The sequence below is a fragment of the Argiope bruennichi genome, chromosome X2, assembly GCF_947563725.1.
Source record: "Argiope bruennichi chromosome X2, qqArgBrue1.1, whole genome shotgun sequence".
In the NCBI taxonomy this organism is placed as follows: domain Eukaryota; kingdom Metazoa; phylum Arthropoda; class Arachnida; order Araneae; family Araneidae; genus Argiope; species Argiope bruennichi.
This window is the reverse complement of record NC_079163.1, coordinates 99697845-99718734: the sequence shown is the minus strand read 5'-3', so window position 1 is coordinate 99718734 and position 20890 is coordinate 99697845. Positions and strand designations below refer to the sequence as shown.

The window sequence follows — 20890 nt, the reverse complement described above, 5'->3', positions numbered from 1 at the left end:
CCAGATGACAAGCTACACCAAACGAAGGTATATTCTTTGAATGCTTTTAGCATTTTTAATTACGATTATAAATAGAAACAAATACTTAGTAATGTTAACTTTAATTAAAAGAATGCAAAAGCAAACTTTTATACAAAATGCTTCATAAAATTCATCTTGCATTTTACAAATATACAGTTAAATTTATTAGGTACTTCTATCTGCAAAGGTGCTGCTTGAATGTATACATAAATCTTATCATGCAAGAAAGTTTCAAAACTTAATAAGGTTATCATTCATTGCATTTCCAATACTTTCTACAAAGATCAGTAAACTGAATTTTAGATTTTCTAGATAAATAAATTTATGAACAAACACACAATAGTAATTGCAAGAAAACAAAAGGAGCAGTTAAAAAATGATAACAAGATACCAACAATTAAAAGCCCCTCTTTATTTCAGATAAAATGTATTTCAAAATTTTTAAATACCTTTTGAGTTGAATATAGATTTTTCAATAAAATAAAAGGCACAATTTTAGTAAATAGAAAATTTAGCTTTTGATTTAAACTAACATTAAACACATTAATGTGCCTTATTCACAAAAAGATAATTTTTAGAATTGATGATCTCCATACTGACAATAACACTAAAGAATAGTAAAGCAGACTAGTTGAACTTAATCACAGATTAAAACTCGGTATTTATAATTAAATTTTACTTTGCATGCAAATGATTAAAAAGTTCCAAAAACAAAACAAAAAACAGTAGCAATAAACACATAATACAATAGACAATACAAATAATTTTATATTAACAACTTTTCTATCAATATACTTACAAAAACTAAAAGAATAGCATTGTCCATTTCTCACTCACCCAGATTACTGCTTAATTAATAATGTACACTTAAATACATACATAACGTTACAAGCATATGTTAACATCTATATGCACTACTTAATGACATTGGCATGCATAAGAAGAAAATAGAAACTCACATCTGTCCGTTGCTGTAACCGCTTGTTCATTTCATAAATTCGATAATCAGGCTGTCCAAAGTAAGGGGTTTGTCTCCTGAAATAGGATGAAAAAGGAGAAGAGTAAAAAGGGTCCATAGCAGGGCCACCAGGTATAGGTTGGCTAAACATTTGCTTCATCTGACAATATTCATTCTCTATGCAATAAATAATATAAATCAGACTCGATATGAGCCATGGGCTAGAAGGACTTCAGCACATGGAAAAAATCTATTGCATGAATTAATCGAATGCGGAACATATTTGCAGCTCCAGTAAATTAGAATATTTATGAATCGTGCATCGTAAACCACATTAAGATTTGATCTGATTTGTTTCCCTAACGTCTCCAATAGATGCTACAGAAAAGCTATAGACTACATAAGAAATAATGTGATGAAGGGTGTCGGAAACGTCTAGTTCGACTTCAGAAACAGATTTTATAACGGTCAGTAGGCTTTTGAAGAAACAGATTATGCATACAAAAAATTTAAAAATGCATTTCAGAGACGCCGAGCAATTATCGTTCACAAAACCGTTGCAACAGGGGAAAATCTCTTTTGAAGTTGGAAATTTACTTCGCAACTTATAAAAGTTAATAAATCGGGCATTCAATTTTAATTTCTAAACATAAACAATTGTACATTAAGTAAATTCAACCAGCTGTCCTCGAGCACACGAAGTGAACATCAAAAAATCGATTGCTCCATCATCTTCAGCAGTATCGGCGCGCCCCCTACTAATATTGAATCTGAGTCTCATAAACAAACTTTAAGTTAGCTGTGAAAAAATAAAAACAAAAAAACCCGCAAAAGTTTACTAATGACGGAAAAAAATTAAATAAAGTAAAAGAATTGCGTTTTTAAAAACTAAATGAAATAAATATGGTGGAAAATGTTAAGAATACAGTTTAAAACTGATCAATAAGGTAAAAAAATCTTCACATATTTGCGAGTTCAAACATTAAAAGTACATTGATCAAAAAAATGTGAAAACATGAAAAGTCGTGTCATCATGAAAAATTATCAGAATTATAATATTAATACTGTTTAAAGCAAAAGAAGAATGCTTCGTCGACTTCTGATGATAATTTACAGTAAACTATAGAAAGTGAAAGGTAAACAAATACATTTTGATAGCTGGTTTGCACATTGTAAATAATGTATTAACGAAATAATTTCTTACTGCCAATGAGTTATAAATAAGTTATTCATTTGATATAAAAATAATATTATTCTTTATTATATTATATTTATTTCATTATATTATTCGTATTGCCATATACTAGGATAGGCTATACATTTAGGCTAATTTTCTATATTGCTAAGAACTCCCAAAGATAGTGCACTCAGTAATTTAATTATATTTCAAAGTTATCTTCTTTCAAAATAATATAGGATTTCTTACTTATGGTATTGTAGTAGTAAAATTCTTCAATTTACCAAAATTTCGCAATACTCTAGTGCGACGATAGTTCTCTTTCGTGACTTAATAGAGGGATAACAGTTGACAGCTAAAAGTTGAACAATCAAAAAGACTTTTTTTTTTTAAATCTTAAGACAACTGGATTTATAACTGTGACGGCGAATTGTAGATATTTAGTCAAGTTTATTGAGCTATTTATTTTGCTCATCATATATCAGCGGATGCTCTATTTTCAAGAGCAAAATACTCTTCCCCCATTAACTGCCACGATTCCCATTTAGGGAATGTGGAATTTTATTTACACCACTATTCGGTACAAATATGTACTTGGTATGCCTGACAGTTTAATTTCATTCTCTCTCTCTCTCTCTATATATATATCAGACAATATAGTGTGCAGTAGAAAATGTGTAATTTTTGCTTCGTTTATCTGCAACAACCAAACAAATTTGAATTTCGGCTGTAATTTGAACGGAAAAGAATTGTCACAATCGAAGCATTATATTTTTAGTTAGTTTTTTTTATATTGTAATGAAATATCGTACATAAATATGTAATTTAGAGGTTATAGTAAGGATCTGCCACTTGCTCAATCTTTTGTTTTTAGTAACATGGTTTTATTGATCTTTTTATAACGGTGTTCTTTTTTTAAAAAAATATCAATATTTTCAAAACAAAACATAATTGTACTATAGTAATACTATTACATAACGTTTTGTGTTTATATATAGCTTGTCAAGCCAAAAATTTCTACAAAAAATTTAGCAGTTAATGGGTGAAGAGAACGAGTTAGTATTTACGATGGCTACAAACAATGAGATAGTTACAAAGGAATGGATATGAGCAAATTAAAATTTAGAAAAAAAATCGCTTTGCCTTGAAATTTTCCATACTATTAAGAGCATATTACTTTAAAAACAACCTAACTTTTCATGTACTTTTGGAGGCAGTCTACATACAGAAATGATGAAATAAAAACAAAATCGTAATGTCAGCATGATGTAAGTTAAAACACATAAGAGCAAAAATGTTATACCCGCAACTGAAGTCTGTGCTTTCTTTTCGCTCACTTTGAAATATTGAAACTGTAGAAATATTAAAGATTTCCGAATTCGTAATATACTTAATAATGTTTGGAAAATCTAGAAAACTTAAAGAGAGAGTTGTTCAAGGTTAAGTTGACAAGGATATTTTTGAGAGAAATGATTATAAATTAGAGAGGGAAAATAATTGTAAAGAATAAGTTCGAACTGAAACTGAATCCCAATCAGCGAAGATGGGCAATTTGAGAATATAATAGATGTATCAGCTGTTTGCGCAACCCCTTTGACTGAGAGTGAAAATGATTAGTTTGATGTCAAAGCATCCTACATGAAGATTATCAGTATGCATATTGGCGTTCACGATAAGTGTGATTTTACTTTTAGTGAACAAGATATAACTATGGCTTTTAATGATATCCACAAAAATGTGTCACTTGAAGGATCATGGTCTTCAATGTTTTGCTCTTTAGTAATATATCTCAGTGTGAAGTTCTGCTTATACAGCAGCAGTTCGTTTTAGTTCCTTTAAAGAATTAGTTCATCAGTTAACTGCTAAATATTTGAAATGCATTCATGAAGTATTAATATCAATTTAATTAAGGTAATGCGTTTCAGCAAAAAGTAAAATTTCTTCATTCTAATTTCTTGGATATGTGGTTTCTGAGATGATTGATTTGAAAACTTTATTAAATATAGGAAAGGAAGACATCAAGTGTTAATGATTATATGCCAAGCCTGGCAATATGAGAGACATAAATATCGTTTTTTCAAGGTGAGGATATTCTCTCCGTAAAGCTGAGTGTTTGTAGACACTTGAAATTTTGATTTCACAAGCATCTATGAAAAGGAAGATGTATTAAAGAGTTAGGAGAGTATTAATGAAAGATCGAAAAAAAATTTGACAATTTTTTTATAATTTAAAGCTTTTTTTGTCATAAAAAGTAAATATTCTTGTAATATTAAAACAAAATGTTTGAATTCAAGAAATAATTTTAATAGAACAAATGAATTTATCATTGAAAAGTCCAAATAACAGAGATAAACTTTCATTAAGAGTAGTAAATGATCGTCTATTGTACTTCAGACTATAAAGAGCAAAAAAATTGGGGGAAAAAAACTGCAGTTGAAGAATATTTCGAGTGAGATGATTTTGATCCTCTTTATCAATTGTATATCAATATTTTAAAGCGACTAATAAATTCTCATCCCATTTCCCCCCTTTTTTTTATTTTCTAAAATCGTTTGTTGGCCGTATTTTCCTTACTGATTTTTTTTAAAGATGAATGGTTAAAAGTTGAAATAAAGTTCTGTTAAGCAATAAATAAGTTGGAAATTTATTCTACGGCCAAATGTTTGAAGTAGATTTTTTACAACCAATTAATTAACCAGTTTTTGTAGCATTTCAAGATTAATTTAATGATGTTCGAAAACACTGATTTTGTTGAAATCTATTTAGCACGGAGTAGCATATAATATTAGAAAATATACTATAATACCATATATTTTAAAATAAAGCTATTCTTACAAAAACTTTAAAAATATGAAATAAACAATACTGAAAATATTCATAAGCTTTGCTTTTATATCGATTGGGTATTACTACCCAAAGAATTATTTTAAAATATATAATTAATGTTAAATTACTAAAAGGTTGAATTTGTACGGGTTCTTTTTATTTGTTTAATACTGACCAGAAAGGGAATTGTCATGCATGTATAGATTTCATACATATGAAACTTCTAATTCGTTTATCGTTTATTACTTTCAGTATAGAAATTCAAAGTTCTTAAAACTTTGTTTATTATTGTAAATTATTTTAAAAACTTTATTTACTACCTAGTGTAGCTCATTTTTATACACACGTTAAAGCGTGTGACTCACGCTACTTCAAATAGTCAATATAGTGAGTCTATTTTTGACAAATTTAAATGTTTTAAAGCATTATCTTTCAGGAAATTATTTTATTCAGTAATGTTTCCAAACATTGGAGCTAGTTTCAATGGCAGGAGTTTCAACAATCAGCAAAAATGATAAAACTTTTTTATTGATTATTTTTTTCTTTACTTATTCAAAATAAGCAACAAAAAAATGTAGATTTGGCGTGTATAATTGGTATATTTGAATTTTTTCTAACATTTAAAGTATTTATTAAATGTATTTAAGGACTAATAAAGCATATCCAATGATATACATAATCGGTATTATTTTTGTTACCACCTTTACAGAATTTTTTAAACTTTATTTTTTAGTAAGAAATGATAAGAAAGAAATATTTAAAGATCCGCAAAATAAATAATATATAACGAAAATCTAAAGCAAATTCATCAGTCAATTGGTGAATTAAAATCTAAATTTTGTAACCAAAATCTTTTTCAGATTATTGGAGTTTTCAATAAAATTATTAAAATTTAAACTCCAATAATAAAACACATCTTTTGGCAAATGGGACTTTCATTGAAAATTGTGACTAAATAATCCTTTCAAAGTAAAATTCTATGAGAGTAAGAAGCCAATATATGAATATCAAAATCTTCCTGAATATCTGAAAATAGTAAATACTCCAAGAGTAAATATCTCCAAGATTTTTTATTCAAATGATCTACTTCATTTAAGCCAAATTTAGTTTTCCAAACTTTTATTTTTGTTTGTGGATTAGGCTTTCATCAAATTGTATCCTACAAGCTCTGGTGATCTCACCCACCCACCCTTTTACATTCAAATTTTTGACTAATTTATTTATTAAATGTACGAAGAGAGTGACAGTTACAAAAATACAATTTTTAAATGTATTTTTTGAAAAAATAAAATTAATTAATTTTTTTTTCTATTGAAATTTAGTCTCAAAATTGTACGTAACGTAGAAATTATCTGGATAAATTTGTATTTATATTAATTTTTAAAACTGCAAGTTAGTAGAAGCTATGTTTCGTTTACCAGAAGAAAATTTAAATAAATTGTTTAATTAGTGAAACTTTAATGTTTGAATTGTGTGACAGTGAAAAGGGAACTAATTCTGCATCGAAAGACATATCTTCATGTTTTGTTGGAGATGCAAAATCGATTGCTACCTAAATGACTACTAAATTTTAACCAAAATTATAGGCTTTTCTTTCAACAGTTCCAAACTACAAAGATTTATTATAAAAAAGCAGAAAACGGATAGTAGTGATTCCAAAATATATCAAATATTCATTTTATAGATATAAAGACAAAATTGTAATATTGAATCCATTATGCAAGAATATTAGAAATTCCGGGTGATTAAATTGTTTGGTGCATATTTAAATTGGAAACAATGAATTAATTACGGAATAAAAAGAAGTAAAATAACACATCGGATAGGGAATTAATTTTCTTAATTTTGCGTATTTCATTTTATCTGATTGAAAAGTAGCCGCGATTAATTAATATTTCAATAAATTTCATATATCAATAACTTTTGATGGATGTCATGCATTACTTTTACATTTATTTATTTTTTGAAAACATAACAAATGCTTGGTTGATACTAAAAATTACCATTCTGAACAGAATGTGGAATGGAAATGACCAAAGTAGAACCATCGACCAAGCAAACTGTGGAATGCTTGTAAAGACAGGGGGAAGGGGTGCCCTGACTTTATCTTATCAAGGGTTACTGGTGAAGGTGTCTATCGAAGGCCCGGTATGGATATATACAAAAAACAGATGTTATAGTAAAGAAGTGTAGTTATGATTGAGCGTAAAATATTTGTAAATATAATTCAGTATTAGATATTTAATTAAAATGATCGGTTCGCTATTTGAAGAACGTGCACATGCGTCAGACCTAAAGGATTGATATGTGCGTCATTTGTGCTTTATGACTTATACCAAACTTTCACCATCTTTGAACTTTTGCAATTCCGTTTATGTGAAGATGTCAAATGATTTCAAATGCTCTTTCAAGGCATGTTTATATGTTCATAATGAGCAAAATCTCATCATTTTGTAAAGTGGAATTATTATCAATTTTCTTTTGGAGAATGTGTCTTTCTAATTGCAAATAGCTCTTATAAGTTTACTTTGTTGAGTAATATTGTAAAATATTTAATAAAAAAATGAATTCAAATTTAATATCTGAAGTTAGAATTTTTCCTAAATAATAACTTGATTCCATAATGAATAGTATTTATGACGACAAACACAGACAAATAAGTTTCTTTGAAATTATCATTTACTCGTTATCTCCGAATTGGTTCATCAATTATTTAACAAAAAGGCTTATTTATGCTAATTGCACTTTGATAAAAAATAATTTAATTACTGCTATTGGAAACGCGAGATTTTGTTGCTATTTTTGTGAATCACTCGTAGAAATAAATGAAATACGGCAAGATTAAATTATAATCGGAAAAACGCTTTTTAGAAGCAAATGTAATGGAAAAGATATGAAGCCTAAATATTTCCAGTTTAGCATGAATCATAAAATTTTGAAACTTTGGAAAAGAAGTTTGATAACTTTTTAGAGACAAATTAAGAAATAACTAACTTTACACATTTTGAAAGAGTCAAATCAAAGACATTTGGTTACTGATATTCACATAAAGAAATAGCCATTGCAACAAAGTCACTGTAATTTAATTTTATCGATGATTTGAATTAATTGCGAAGCCCTTGTCAAGAAAATGTGCAGATTACCTAAAAAAATGTTTTTATTCTTGTAGGTTTCTGGTGAGAGTTCCATCTACGAAACAGGATCGAAATGAAGGAAAGAACTAAAATTTATGAGTGAAATTGAAATTAGTTTATTTCAATTTTAACAGAATCAAATATTTCAAAGAAACAAAATGACTTCATTTTACAAATAAATTACCTTCAAAATATTCTAATTTTAACCGAAATGTCGATATAGGTCATAATCGGAACTTTTGCAAATAGGTCCTAAAATTTAAGTACTTTACTAGAGACAGAATACCATTTTAAATCAAACTTTGCATTATTATCGAAGACCGCACAACAATGTGATTTAAATGATGGCATTCGTACGGACAAGAAAAGAATATGAATTGAACTGATCTGAACTGAAATCAAGAACATGATGAAATACTCCTCCCCCCTCATATAGGAAGTATATAAAAACAAACTACTGTAATAAAAGACTCAAGATTTTGAGGAATCTCCCTATTTTAGAATTTAATGAGTTCAAAAATACCATTTTCTGATGACATTTATCTGCATCTAAGTAAATACAGTTACTCAGTCATAACGAGCTATGTGCATGAAATTTTTAAAGTATATTTTACATCAAAATTGCAGATTTGCATCAAATTTTGGACTAAATTCATTAACGAAATATTATCTGTTGGTGTGCCCATGTTCATGTGAACACGTCTTAAATGATAAAAGCTAGAAAGGTTAAATTTAACTTATAGTATTTTTATTACAATTATAAATCTGTATCAAACTTCAAGCCAATTCCATCAATTGGTAGACTCTCTGTCTCTGCACGTACAGCTTTATATGCATTCGTATGTAAACTATATGAAGCAAAAACACAGCAAGTTAGAAGAATGAATGGTATGTTTTATTAATAACACGGAAGACGTATATCAGTTTTGACCAAATTTTAGAATGGGTAAATTTTTTTGCCTACCTGAGTGTATATGAGCATTATCACTCAAAAAGATTAAAGAAAAAAAACCCAAGGTGGCTAAAGGATCTTTAGTATGTACTCTTCACATCTCAATTGTAAGTCCTTGTCAAATTTTGGGCCAAACCCGTCTATGGAAAGATATATATTTTTATCATGGAAGTATTCGGGAAATTGGAGGGGGGGGGAGAGGATACTTCCGATTTTTATTTTCTAGCAGATTTAATGCTGAAGGAATACATAAAAAAATTTGTCGACAAAACAGTTGAAAACTTTATCCCCACTACCACCAAAAAAAATGTTGTCAAATGAAAACCAGTACTCACTTTTCTCCTAACGGAATTTGATTAAGTATGTCAGAGTGATTCACTGACCATGCATGAATATTTCGTACCCACCTCTCTTTCATGGCTTTAATCCGCTTTGAAAGTCTTCGAGACTAACGAGAAGAAAGACACTTACCAGAATTTTCAATTTTGCCATCATTTTTTAACATATACGGTTATTAGAAAAGATAATTAAGTATGATTAATAAAAGACTAATAAGCAAGCTTAAAACATAACAGCTTTCTTTTACCTTTCAGATTATTCTTTCAATGTGGCACTTGAAATGGCCAAATTCGAGAGCTGACTGTAAATAATTCTGAAAAAACATACCGCCTGACCCTATATAATTACAAAGAATAATAACAAAAACAAACGCACATAAGTTTTTTTTTTTTTTTTCAAAATATGACAAATTAGAAATTTTATTACATTTGTGAGAAATCTATCAATCATTTGAAATTTTGAATTACAAGCATTTTGAAGATAATGAATGAATTAAAACATTTTTTGTCTATAATTTTTGTGACAGAAAGTCACTATCTTTCTTCACTACTTATTCTATTCCTTTCAATCTTCTACGATCTCTTTGCTGCATATCTTTTCCACTTTTTGGATATATTTTTTTTTTCAATTGAACCACAATTTTCGTCAAAATTAGAAAGCGCCATATAAATTATGATAAAAACTCCCACTATTTATCTCTTTGTTTTGAAAATTCAAAATAATTCATTTTAATACACCCTATGCAGATGAATGCTTTTGAAGCACGAATATCGTCAGTAAATTTAATCACGTAGAAGTTCGTACTCTCGAAGCTTCCACGACCTTGAAGTTTTACATCCGATTTTTTATCACTTATTAATAAAAATAAATCACGAAAATCCTCCTTAATAATAATAAATTGATTCAGTTAGCAAACATATATATTGAATAAAAATGAAAGTTTTATTCCAACAATTCTGTACCTTGTATTAAAGACTGTAAGCCCAAATATGTCATTTTAAAATTTTGTCTCCTGCTATTTCAAAATAATGATACCGATACAAAAAATAAATAAATAAATAAATAAATAAAGAATGAATGCCCTTCTCGCATGGATAAAATGAAAAAAGAAGGAGAGAGGGGGAATCAAAAATATTTTCGCATCCTTTAAAAAAAAAGAACAAAAAAAAATATTATAGAAAGCAAGTAAAATAGCAATAGTAAAAATAACAAAATGAAGGACAAAGCAATGCCATAGTGACAGAAGAGTAAGGGTGTATGGATGTCCCTTGAGCCAATCATATTGGGAGTCAGGAAGACAAAACATTAAAGCGTTTATGTCAATTTTTAAAGTGAAATATTATCAAGGGATAAAGAGATGACATACCCCAGGGGCCAATTATACTTGCTAATCCAATGAAGAGGACAACAGGGAGAACAAATTTTATTATGTCTCAGGTGCCAATTACCCTCGCTTTGTCATTGGGTCAAAGGTGCAGTATCAATTCTTCCTATTCTTTCTTATTATGCGCGTAACTAAGTTCACAAATGTTGCTTTTTTTTCTGAAAATGTTCTTCTGTGGGGGAAAAAACATTATGGCCCTTCATGAAAAAATGTATGCATATCGAAGAAATTGAAATGTATGGCGTTGTGTGGTTCACTATGGTTTGAAATAAGAAATTGAAGCATTTAAATTTTGGTTTCTCGAAAAATTTGGTTAAAATTTAACTCCTAAGATAGTTTCAGTGTTACGTGTTAGTACATTACTATATCAAAACAGTAACTGATAGCTAATTTGATTTTGATAACTACATTATGTGGTTAAATTGTTTATAAATATTCTATGCGATTTCTAAAGTTATTAAGGCGCAGCAGCTCTGATCACATATAGTAAAATATATAAAAATGAACATTTATTAATAATGAATTTGTGGTGAATATATTTCCAACATTCATAGAAAATGAAAATTTATATTTGCAATAAATGGCGCATTTATTATGTTTTGTCCATAATTTTATTCTTCATTGATCATCAGTTGATAGTCACTAAGATACATAATCATTTAGAGACAAATTAATCATTCAACAAAGATCGAATCACTTATCTCAAATTAATTTCCATTTAATACTCGATTCACACAGAATAAGAAAAACTCTATTTCGATTTAGTATGTTAGAACATTAGCAAGAGGGCTTTCACTTATTGGAAACTTGAATTTAAAATTAACCCGATCGAATTTATGGATATTTCAAAACTGTATTTCTGCTTAACTTTTTAAAAATCTTTAAAAAATATATACAGAATTAGAAATTATTTTTGTTTTGGGATCTAATTTGAAACTAGAAAGAAAATTGTACTTTGATTTGATTTTATAAAAGGAAATTTATTAGAAATCGAGTAAATAGTAGCATATTACTGAAGGGATGGGGCGTGGGGGTGGAAACCAAGGAAGGGGAAAAGGAGGAGGAAGCAGTTTTTGAATAAAGATGATAAAATAAATACAAGATACTGTTCATTTCAGAAACATACGCCTACCTGTTTTGGACGATTTTACTCCACAAAGAGCTGATTAACACTGAATAAGAGGAGTGTTTATTCTTCATCCATGTAATGAACGAAGAACATTCCCGGAGTTCTTTTTAAAGAGTGTTTTCCTTTTAGCTTCTATTTTCCGATGTTAATTTTTCGTTTCTCTTTTAATCTGCTAATATATTTTAATTTGAAACTTGTGTAATGTTTCAGTCTACGGTTTAACAAAAAATCATCTCCTCCATCAGCTTTCATCTCACCTATATTTTGATGAAATCAAAGCCTATTGGCGCATGTGAAAAAAATTGGAGAGTTTCCATACTTGAAAACAGACAGTACTTGCCTTTCTGTTTATACATGATTTCGTTCGAATGATCTATTGTAATTTCAAAACACTCCTTTGTGAATTCAATTTCCTGTTGTAAATTCAAAATACTTTTGATAAAATGCAAATCAGTTTAATTCTTAAAATTTTTAATACAGCCGGAAAGTCTTGGGATTTGTAGTTATACTATTCATAGAAATTCAATTAATATAGATAAATTTACTAAAGAGTGATGCATATTTTTACTAGTACGATAATATGCATATTTTTTTTTATTTTGTTCATTTTCCAATTTTTAATTTTCAGTTCACAATTCGTTATTATAAATATTATAGACTCTTCAAATCAATTTTAAACCAAATTCAGTACCAAGAGAAACCACACATTTGAAACCAAGATTTAATTACTTTGTTCTATTAAGTGACAATTAAATTTTGAAAATATTAAACTAAAATACTGTTTTCGAGAACGTGCAGAAAAATACAAAACTCTAACGCACCTGGAAATGAGAGAAAATCGATTACAATATTCCATCTTTACAAACGAGAAAGAGATCAAGTCAAAAGCAACAGTGTATTATTAATAAAGTATGAATTTGATCAAAAGCTAGTTTCGAAACCTGAACACAACAATAATTGATTTGTTGAGTAGAAATAAGTATTTCCCAATTTATCGGATGAAGAGCGCTATAATGATTTATTCCATGGTATAATTTGAAATTCAATACTTAGCTTTCTCATAATGACTATACAATTTGTGAAGAACAGCGCTGATGTTATTGCATCAATTCCGTAAATTGATAACTCATTACTCAACAATTATTCAATTAGAAGAATGATTATTAAAAATTTTGGTTATAGTTTTGAAAGTTTTGAAAAGGAGAATCATAATTAAAATTTTTCGTTATAGTTTTGAAAGTGTCAAGGATCTATTAGGAAAATACAAGGTAAAAATGTGGAATTAAATGAAATTTGAAAAAAATAAAAAAAGAAAGCAGTTTAATCAAAACAAAATTGTAGAGCAATTATTCAAATACAGATGTATATGATATTAATAGAATGATAGTTTCATTATATATTATTTTTAAAATTAAGGCTAAGAATTAAGGCCTGCTAAAAATAAACTTTTTTTTTACTCCTACGTTGATCAACATGTAATTTTTGTTAATTAACATTAAAATAAGAAATTATTTCGAAGATTTTATAAAGAAATTTCAATACATTTGTTTCTTAGCAAAACAAATGAGAAATATAATTATAAACTAAATTATGCAAACATATAAAATGTTTTTCATCAAATGAATAGAGTGTTCTAGCTCATATTTACGATATAATAAAATATATACATCGGGTGATATATTGGAGATTATTTTTTGAGATAGTGGCTACTGTTAAATGAGTAACTTCTCTAATTCAGAACTTCATAAATCTTTCATATTTGTGATGTCATCCGAAGGGAAAAATTTTCGAATCTCAATTTTTTTGAGAAAGTCAGCTCTTAATATCAAAACTGGAAAATAAGAAATGTTGAAACAAAATAGTTACTAAACAAATTTAAATAAATTTAGTTCATGATCATATATATATATATATATATATATATATATATATATATATTGCACATAAATATAAAAAATTTAAAAAATGATATGCAGCGGTAAAGGAATTAAAGTTTGGTAGTAGATATACCAACTAGTGAAAATAATTTAAATATTGGTATACGAAATTATTTCAAATTAAATTACAAAATTTACTTATAAAATTATGATAATCTTCATTTGCATTTTGAGTTAAGAGTTTGAGCGAGAGAAAATGTACAGACTAATCCGAGTTTTGCAATTTGTATTCTCAACAACTATTTAATGAGGTCACGAGTAAGAGTTATGAATAGCAGAATTTACGAAATGTATTTTATTTCGTAAAAAGTTTATTGGTAAATAAAAATAAAGTTTCTAATGTTGTTATAAAATTATAAATTGTACTTTAAAAAAAGTAATCGAAAAAATGCATTTCCTCACCATTTCAAGCTTTTATCCCTTATCGGTTGAAGCAACTGCCTAATTACCAACCTGCCACTTTGACCGGTTACCACAGAAAGGTTCATATCGATTCTGAGTATATATATTTATATATATGTTGTGTTAAGTGACCTACCTACTCAACACGATAGTTACTGAAAGGAAATCGTCACTACTGAGGTTTTCCTTCAGTAGCGTCCAAACTATATATATCTATATATACGCTTCTTCCCGCTTCCAGCCAATTTTCTGATAATCTGAACTATTTGTTTACAATTTCGTATATCTTATCAGAAGAAAGTTGAACATTCCACACTATTTCCGAAGACCAGTATTCGGATTTCTGTTCCTTCGCCATGTCAAAGATATTCCATGTCACAATGTACAGTGACATTGTGACATGCGTATACCTTTTATAATGTACGCAGATTTTTGGATAGGTTTGGGAAATTCTGAATTATGTTGACAAGATAATTAAAATATGCATACTATTTATATTTCGTAAGGATGTATTTCGTTGAGATGGTTTCAAAACCCCATAAGTCATGAAAAAAAAAAAAAAAATGTTTCAGAACACAATAATAACTGTTTAAGATATTCACTAGGAGCACTAATTCGGTGAGCTGAGGTATGAAGGTTTTAAAATAATATTTTTACATTTTTTTGCTATTAAAATCCAAGTAAATCGCATTTTAATAAAGAATTTGAACTTAAGAACTTTTAAAACCAAGTCGTCGATTTCTGAATGCAAAAAGTTGAATATATGCCGCGTTGAAGATCAAAGAAATCTTTACCAAGAGCTTGAAAAGCTATATATTTTGAAATTCACCTTATTTGTTCGAACCATTCGCGATAAATACTCTCTTAGTTAGTAGCTCCTCTTCTTCATATTTTTAATTGGAAAATTTTTAGCTTATTTTGTACTACTACTAATCCGTCTTAAAATACAGACTCTACCTTGCTATCCTCATACTTTTTTGCTGTGTAACTAAACGCTGAACAGTAAAAATCCTCTCATGTTTGTGTTTCAAAACAATTTTCACTTTTTTTTTTCTACAGTCACTTCTTTTACGTTTACCTCATGTGTGTATCTTACGGCTCAAGCCGCTTTAAAGGAAACCTTTCATTTGCATTGTTTACCATGCAAATTATCATAGAAGGGTGCAGCAAAAAATTATCAAGCTACAAAATGAAAAACAACAGGCACTAATTTTTTTAAGATAGCTAAAAGTAAGTATCAAACGAAAGCAAAATATTTGGTTGGTGAAGATTTTTTTAACATAGGGGGCTAATACATGTAACTACACGAAATGCTCTGTTAATTGAACATTTGGGTTTATATCAGTAGTTTAAAGTATTCTTAGGTATACATACTTTTTTTAAAATCTCATTTTCTCTTTTTTACAATAAAATCCGTTTTTTTTTTTGGGGAGGGAGGAGAAAGAACTGGACTTTTAAGTGCGAGATTTAAATGATCTCGACATGCACAACACGTGATCGTGTAAATGTTTTAAGTCGCAGTGAATGTATGTTGTTTATCATTTCGCAAGTCGCTTTATATCATTTTCCAGATGAAAACAATAATACTTTTCGTTTTATCACACGTAACTTTGAATTATCTATACTAAAAAAATCCACTGTATATCTGCATCAAATCTAGAACCGAATCTGTCAAGGGACAGATCCTCTGTCTTCTGTATTTTATCATGCATGTAATTTCGATAACTCGATGGGAAAATATGTATACTATTCTCTAGAACATGTATATTAGTCACATGTCAGCGATTAATCACCAAAAAGGCTATATTTACACTAAAGATTGATCTTTCATAACTATTGTTCGCCAATGGCATGCAATTAGTACAAGCACTGATCTTATTTACTATACAATGAAGCACACAATTGTCATGTGTGAAGATAAAATTCTGAGCGCTGGTAGCGTTCAGAGCCTTATTCAAGGTCCAAAATTTTATGCGGCGGGAGGGGATAACACCTTTATTAGAAAGAACACGAGAAATTTCGGAAAGACCACTCTCTCTGCTTTTTTTCTGTAGCATACAATATTTTGGTACAAAAAATTGTGCTAAAGCAAAAGGCTCTGTAGCACAGTTATAAAATATTCCTTTTTTGTTTAAGAAATTTACATTTATTGCAGGTGTTAAATATAAGGTTGATTTTAAAATGAGCACTATGATCCAATGCTTGTAATTTCTTCGAGGTTTCACGGAAAAGTCCAGAATTCAATTTCGATTTCATAACGGATAATGTGTTGCGCATCAGGTTATTAGCTTCTTGTCAGCTATCAAGCTGCTATTTCTACATGAAAAACATTTTAGTTTTGATTTCTTACAGCAATATCGATCTTTACCAAAGAAAAATGATCTTATAACACTACTTGAAGGCATTTCATTACCACGAATTTTTCCTCGGAATATCATTTTTTTTTTTTTTTTTTTTTTTTTTTTTTTTTTTTTTTGTAGAGTAATATAAAATTTTATTAAGAAAAATTATGCTGAGTTTAAAAAAATTGTTTTCACCGAGCCATTATAAAAGCAATTCTTTTTTATGAGAAGAAAATTACTTTTAGCGCATATATGAAGCATAAGACTTATTTTAGAATAAGTATGATGCACCAAATGAAAAAAGTATATTTTCATTCACAATATTGATTTCGTAAGAAATTATTACATTTACTGAATTTTCTACTCAATGCCCAACTGTATAATTTTTCGGTGACAGAAAACATCAGTTGAAAGAACTATAACAGATTGACCAGCAAACAAAGGCGTAAATATTAAAAATTGTTGATGCTAAAACTTGAGCTATTTGCCTATAATGAAATTGTTTTATTACACACTATTTAACTCGACCAGTTTCTTTCTTGCAAAGACGGGATTTTATAATCCGTATTTTCATTCACTTTTTAAGGTTCTAGAGATCTGAAATTTTGTACAGTTATGGTTGCGAGTTCCAAGTATTTGCCTCACGTATTTAGGATTTTCTTTTACTTTCTACTTTTTAGTTCAGCAATAAAAGTGTATTTTTTATTTTTGTTTTATTTCTGTTGAAGTCGGTAATGAATATAAAGTTACAACATATTAATATAAATGGAATTTTTCTAAAAGAATTTATGAAGTTGGAGACAGAATATACTGCTATTGCGCCAGTACCACAAAATCATTTCGTCAAATGGCTCTATAAATATGTGCAAGGAAACTGGCATAATTGCGAAGCTACGGAGTATATATTTGCGTCTAATTAAAATAACCTTGAATATGCACCTTCGGTTTTTAAATGTAATTGATACATGGATTTCTGTGTATTCGATTCAGTTCTTCAAACCTGCATTCCTACTGTAACCAGTTTCCCTAGCTCTTTAGCCGTTGCCTTATTTTTGGTATCTATCATATGCAAATTTTCATTTGTTGATTATGACTACATGCGCATTTTTATCATCAACTATATATAGATATATCTAATATATATAGATATCTGTGTAGTAATTCTTCAGTGTCTTTCTATAGAAGGAAATTATCTGTCTCAAAATATGCCTGATATACTTTCTAAAGCACATACATCATATTCCCTTAGCGCAGTAATATGATAGAGCACCCGCAGATTAATTTCCGGTATATATGCTACTATGAAACCACCACATATATATTCCGAGGAAAATTCAGTCCTGAATAACATTTGTCGATGTTTTGCGCAAAGGAACAGTAAATGAAAATTGTTTTATTTGGTAAAGCTCATTCTATAGCCGTGAGATGCGTAGAAATACACATCACTTCATTTACCTGCGATGTGGTCGCTCGTATCTTCTATTTACTGTCAACTTGAATTGACATTGGCTATAGATTCATTTCATTCTTTTTACTATAGTTTTTCTCTAAAGAAGAAAAGGCAACGTATCTTGAAAGATTTAGTGAAAGATTAGATTATTTTTGTTGTGATAAAATGGCTGAAAATAATAAAAACCTTGCAAATTTCTAGAAATTTAAAAATATAAATTTGAAAATAAATCAACCTATTTACAACACAACAGCTGTAGACAAGACTGAAGAAATTTTAAGAAGCTACTTACCAACTAATCTGGCAAGTTACTTTTTGTAATTAAAACTACAAATGTACAGATACCATAAAAGCATTTTTTTTACTTAGATTTTACAAATACATTTAGTTCCAAATTAAATGCGTATTTTCTTAAAGAAGAATAATTAGATAAATATAATTTTTTTTCTACGATTGCAGAAACTTTTCACGTAAAACTAATTTTATTTCGTATATTGCGGTAACTAATTTAAAACAGATTAATTCATAAAAATATTTATAGCATCTACAATTTTCAGATACATTTATGAGTGCCATAATATTTGTATAATTACATTTCTATTAACGTAAATGATTTTTTTTGCGAACTTTACAAAAATATTTAGAAATATGTATTTATGTAGGAAAATGAAATGTGTATGTGTTATCTATAAATGAATATTAATATTTTTCCCAATTACAGAGCCTTATCATTATTAAATCTGATTTTATTTCGGAATCCTTGAACGTGTTTATTTAAAACAGATGAATTTATCAGAATAAAATAATAATAATAAAAAAAAACTCAATTTTCTAAAGGGGTTATTTTTTCCTTTTAGACATCATAAGTGCTGCAAAAAAAAAAAAATCTATTTTGCAGAGTAGTTTCAACTGATTTTGTATTCTATAAGCAGAATAATAGAAATTTTAAGTAATCTGATATCGCTGGATAAATAAAATTGTTCAGCTTAAGTGCAGTTATAAAGAGAAGGTTTGCGTACATTAGTGGCGATAAGACTGCTCTGCGGAATTAATGTTCCTGTCTCGCGAACGGTACGAGAGAGGGGAAAAGAACAAAACTTCACTGTCATCAAGATATTCATAAACATGTCGTTAGAACGGACTCTGGAGTCAAGGACTATAAGATTTGTTTGGTTGATATGATTAGTAGCTAGTAGCTAACGCTTTTATTGTACGCTACTACTTTGCCCATATGTCCTATACTAACATGAGAGTTTTAGAGACAGTTTAAAAATATCCGTCTCTCTCATAGCTGATAACTATTTTTTATTCTTGATTCTGTGAAATAAATATCGAATTCTCATAAATAATCATGGAATTTAGCTCGAAAACTCAAACTTCTGATTTATCTTTTAATGTGTTCGATTGCAGAGATGAGAAAAATGTAATGACTAAACTATCTTATGAATAAATTTCATGAAAATTATTAGTGACTTCTTTTATAAGTTATTTCAAAAACACGAGGGTAAAATATGAATCAGAAAAGTATTAATTTTTGAGTTATGGATTTATTTTATCCTCTAATTAGATAAATACAGTCTACATGGGGTATTTATTGCTTTTTCAAAACCATACAAGATTGTCAAAGATACTTGAGATACTTAACCATTTTTAAGTCACTTTCGTCTTTTAAATAAAATGTGATTCTGATTTAATAACAGATTTAAATATCAGTAATTCTATAAATCGATGAAGGATCAGACACGTCATTGTGTGTTAAAAGGTTTCCTGTTACACATTTTTGTTGTCAATACAATTTTTGAATGAGAGTTTCGCATTAAAAATTAAATGAATTATTAAAATATATAAAACAATTTACCATCACTGAGAAGACTTTCCAGGCATTGTTTAATGTTATGGTAATTCTACAACTCAATGAGTGAAACAGGCACGCCACTGTGCACGAAAGGGGTTATTATTGAACAATTGTTCGTCATCAATACAATATCTAACTGAGATTTTTACATAACGTGAAATAAATTAAGAAACGAATTACTAAAAAAATGAAGCAACTCACCACCACTGCGAAAGCTTTCCAGGCATGGTTTAATTTACTTTGACTAACTCTGAAATAGTCATAGGTTATAAGACGATTCACACTGAATGTGAAATAGCTGAGGCTCTGATGTTTATTCACAGATAACCAAATAGTTATCGTGTAATCGAGTGTATAACGACCAATCAGTTAAACGTTTTAACTGATAAAATGCAGTAAGATTAAATAAGCTATACAAACCAATTAAAGCATAATTAGTGTCTATTTTTCTTTCAAAATCATGACGAACTTTTAATTGGTACTTAGAAGGAAAAAAAAAAAAGAAAAGAAAAGAAAAGAAAGAAAGAAAGAATTTATTCGCTAAGATAGCATTTTATCATTCTTTCCCCAAGGTCAAAAAGTTTGAAGGTTGTCGGGTTCGGATTTGGGAAAGAATGTCCAAGTCCTTGCATGCTGACATAATCATGGTCGGGGAAGCAATTCGTCCTAAAATTATTTTGAAAATTTGAGACAGAAGTCCTTTTTTTGTTTTAATATAGTATTGGAAATTACAAAAAATTAGCAGTAGGAAATGTTTTATAATATTTCTTAATTCTCAAACAGTACATCGATGAAACTTAAGTAATTAGGTATGTAAAAGTTTTTGTTTTATTTTATTATATTTATTTCTTCAGCAAAGGTAACAAGAAGGAAAATTAAAAGGGTCGATTTATCGTTACGTCTAACTGATTAAGTTTCTTTTTTATTAGCTATGAATTTGCTATCTATTTGAATAGAGGAAAATTTCTAGTCGAAAATTTTACC

At 28.6% G+C, this 20890-nt stretch overlaps 1 protein-coding gene across 4 annotated transcripts in view; it reads right to left on the bottom strand.

The window, feature by feature from the left end:
- The window catches only part of LOC129960381 (LIM domain-binding protein 2-like), a 363994-nt gene that overhangs the window by 36828 nt on the left and 306276 nt on the right, over positions 1–20890 (bottom strand). For all 4 annotated transcript variants that reach the window (XM_056073793.1, XM_056073795.1, XM_056073792.1 and 1 more), the window contains one exon: positions 981–1056. In XM_056073793.1, coding sequence (XP_055929768.1) covers positions 981–1056 — 76 coding nt within the window. The remainder of the gene's footprint in view (positions 1–980; positions 1057–20890) is intronic.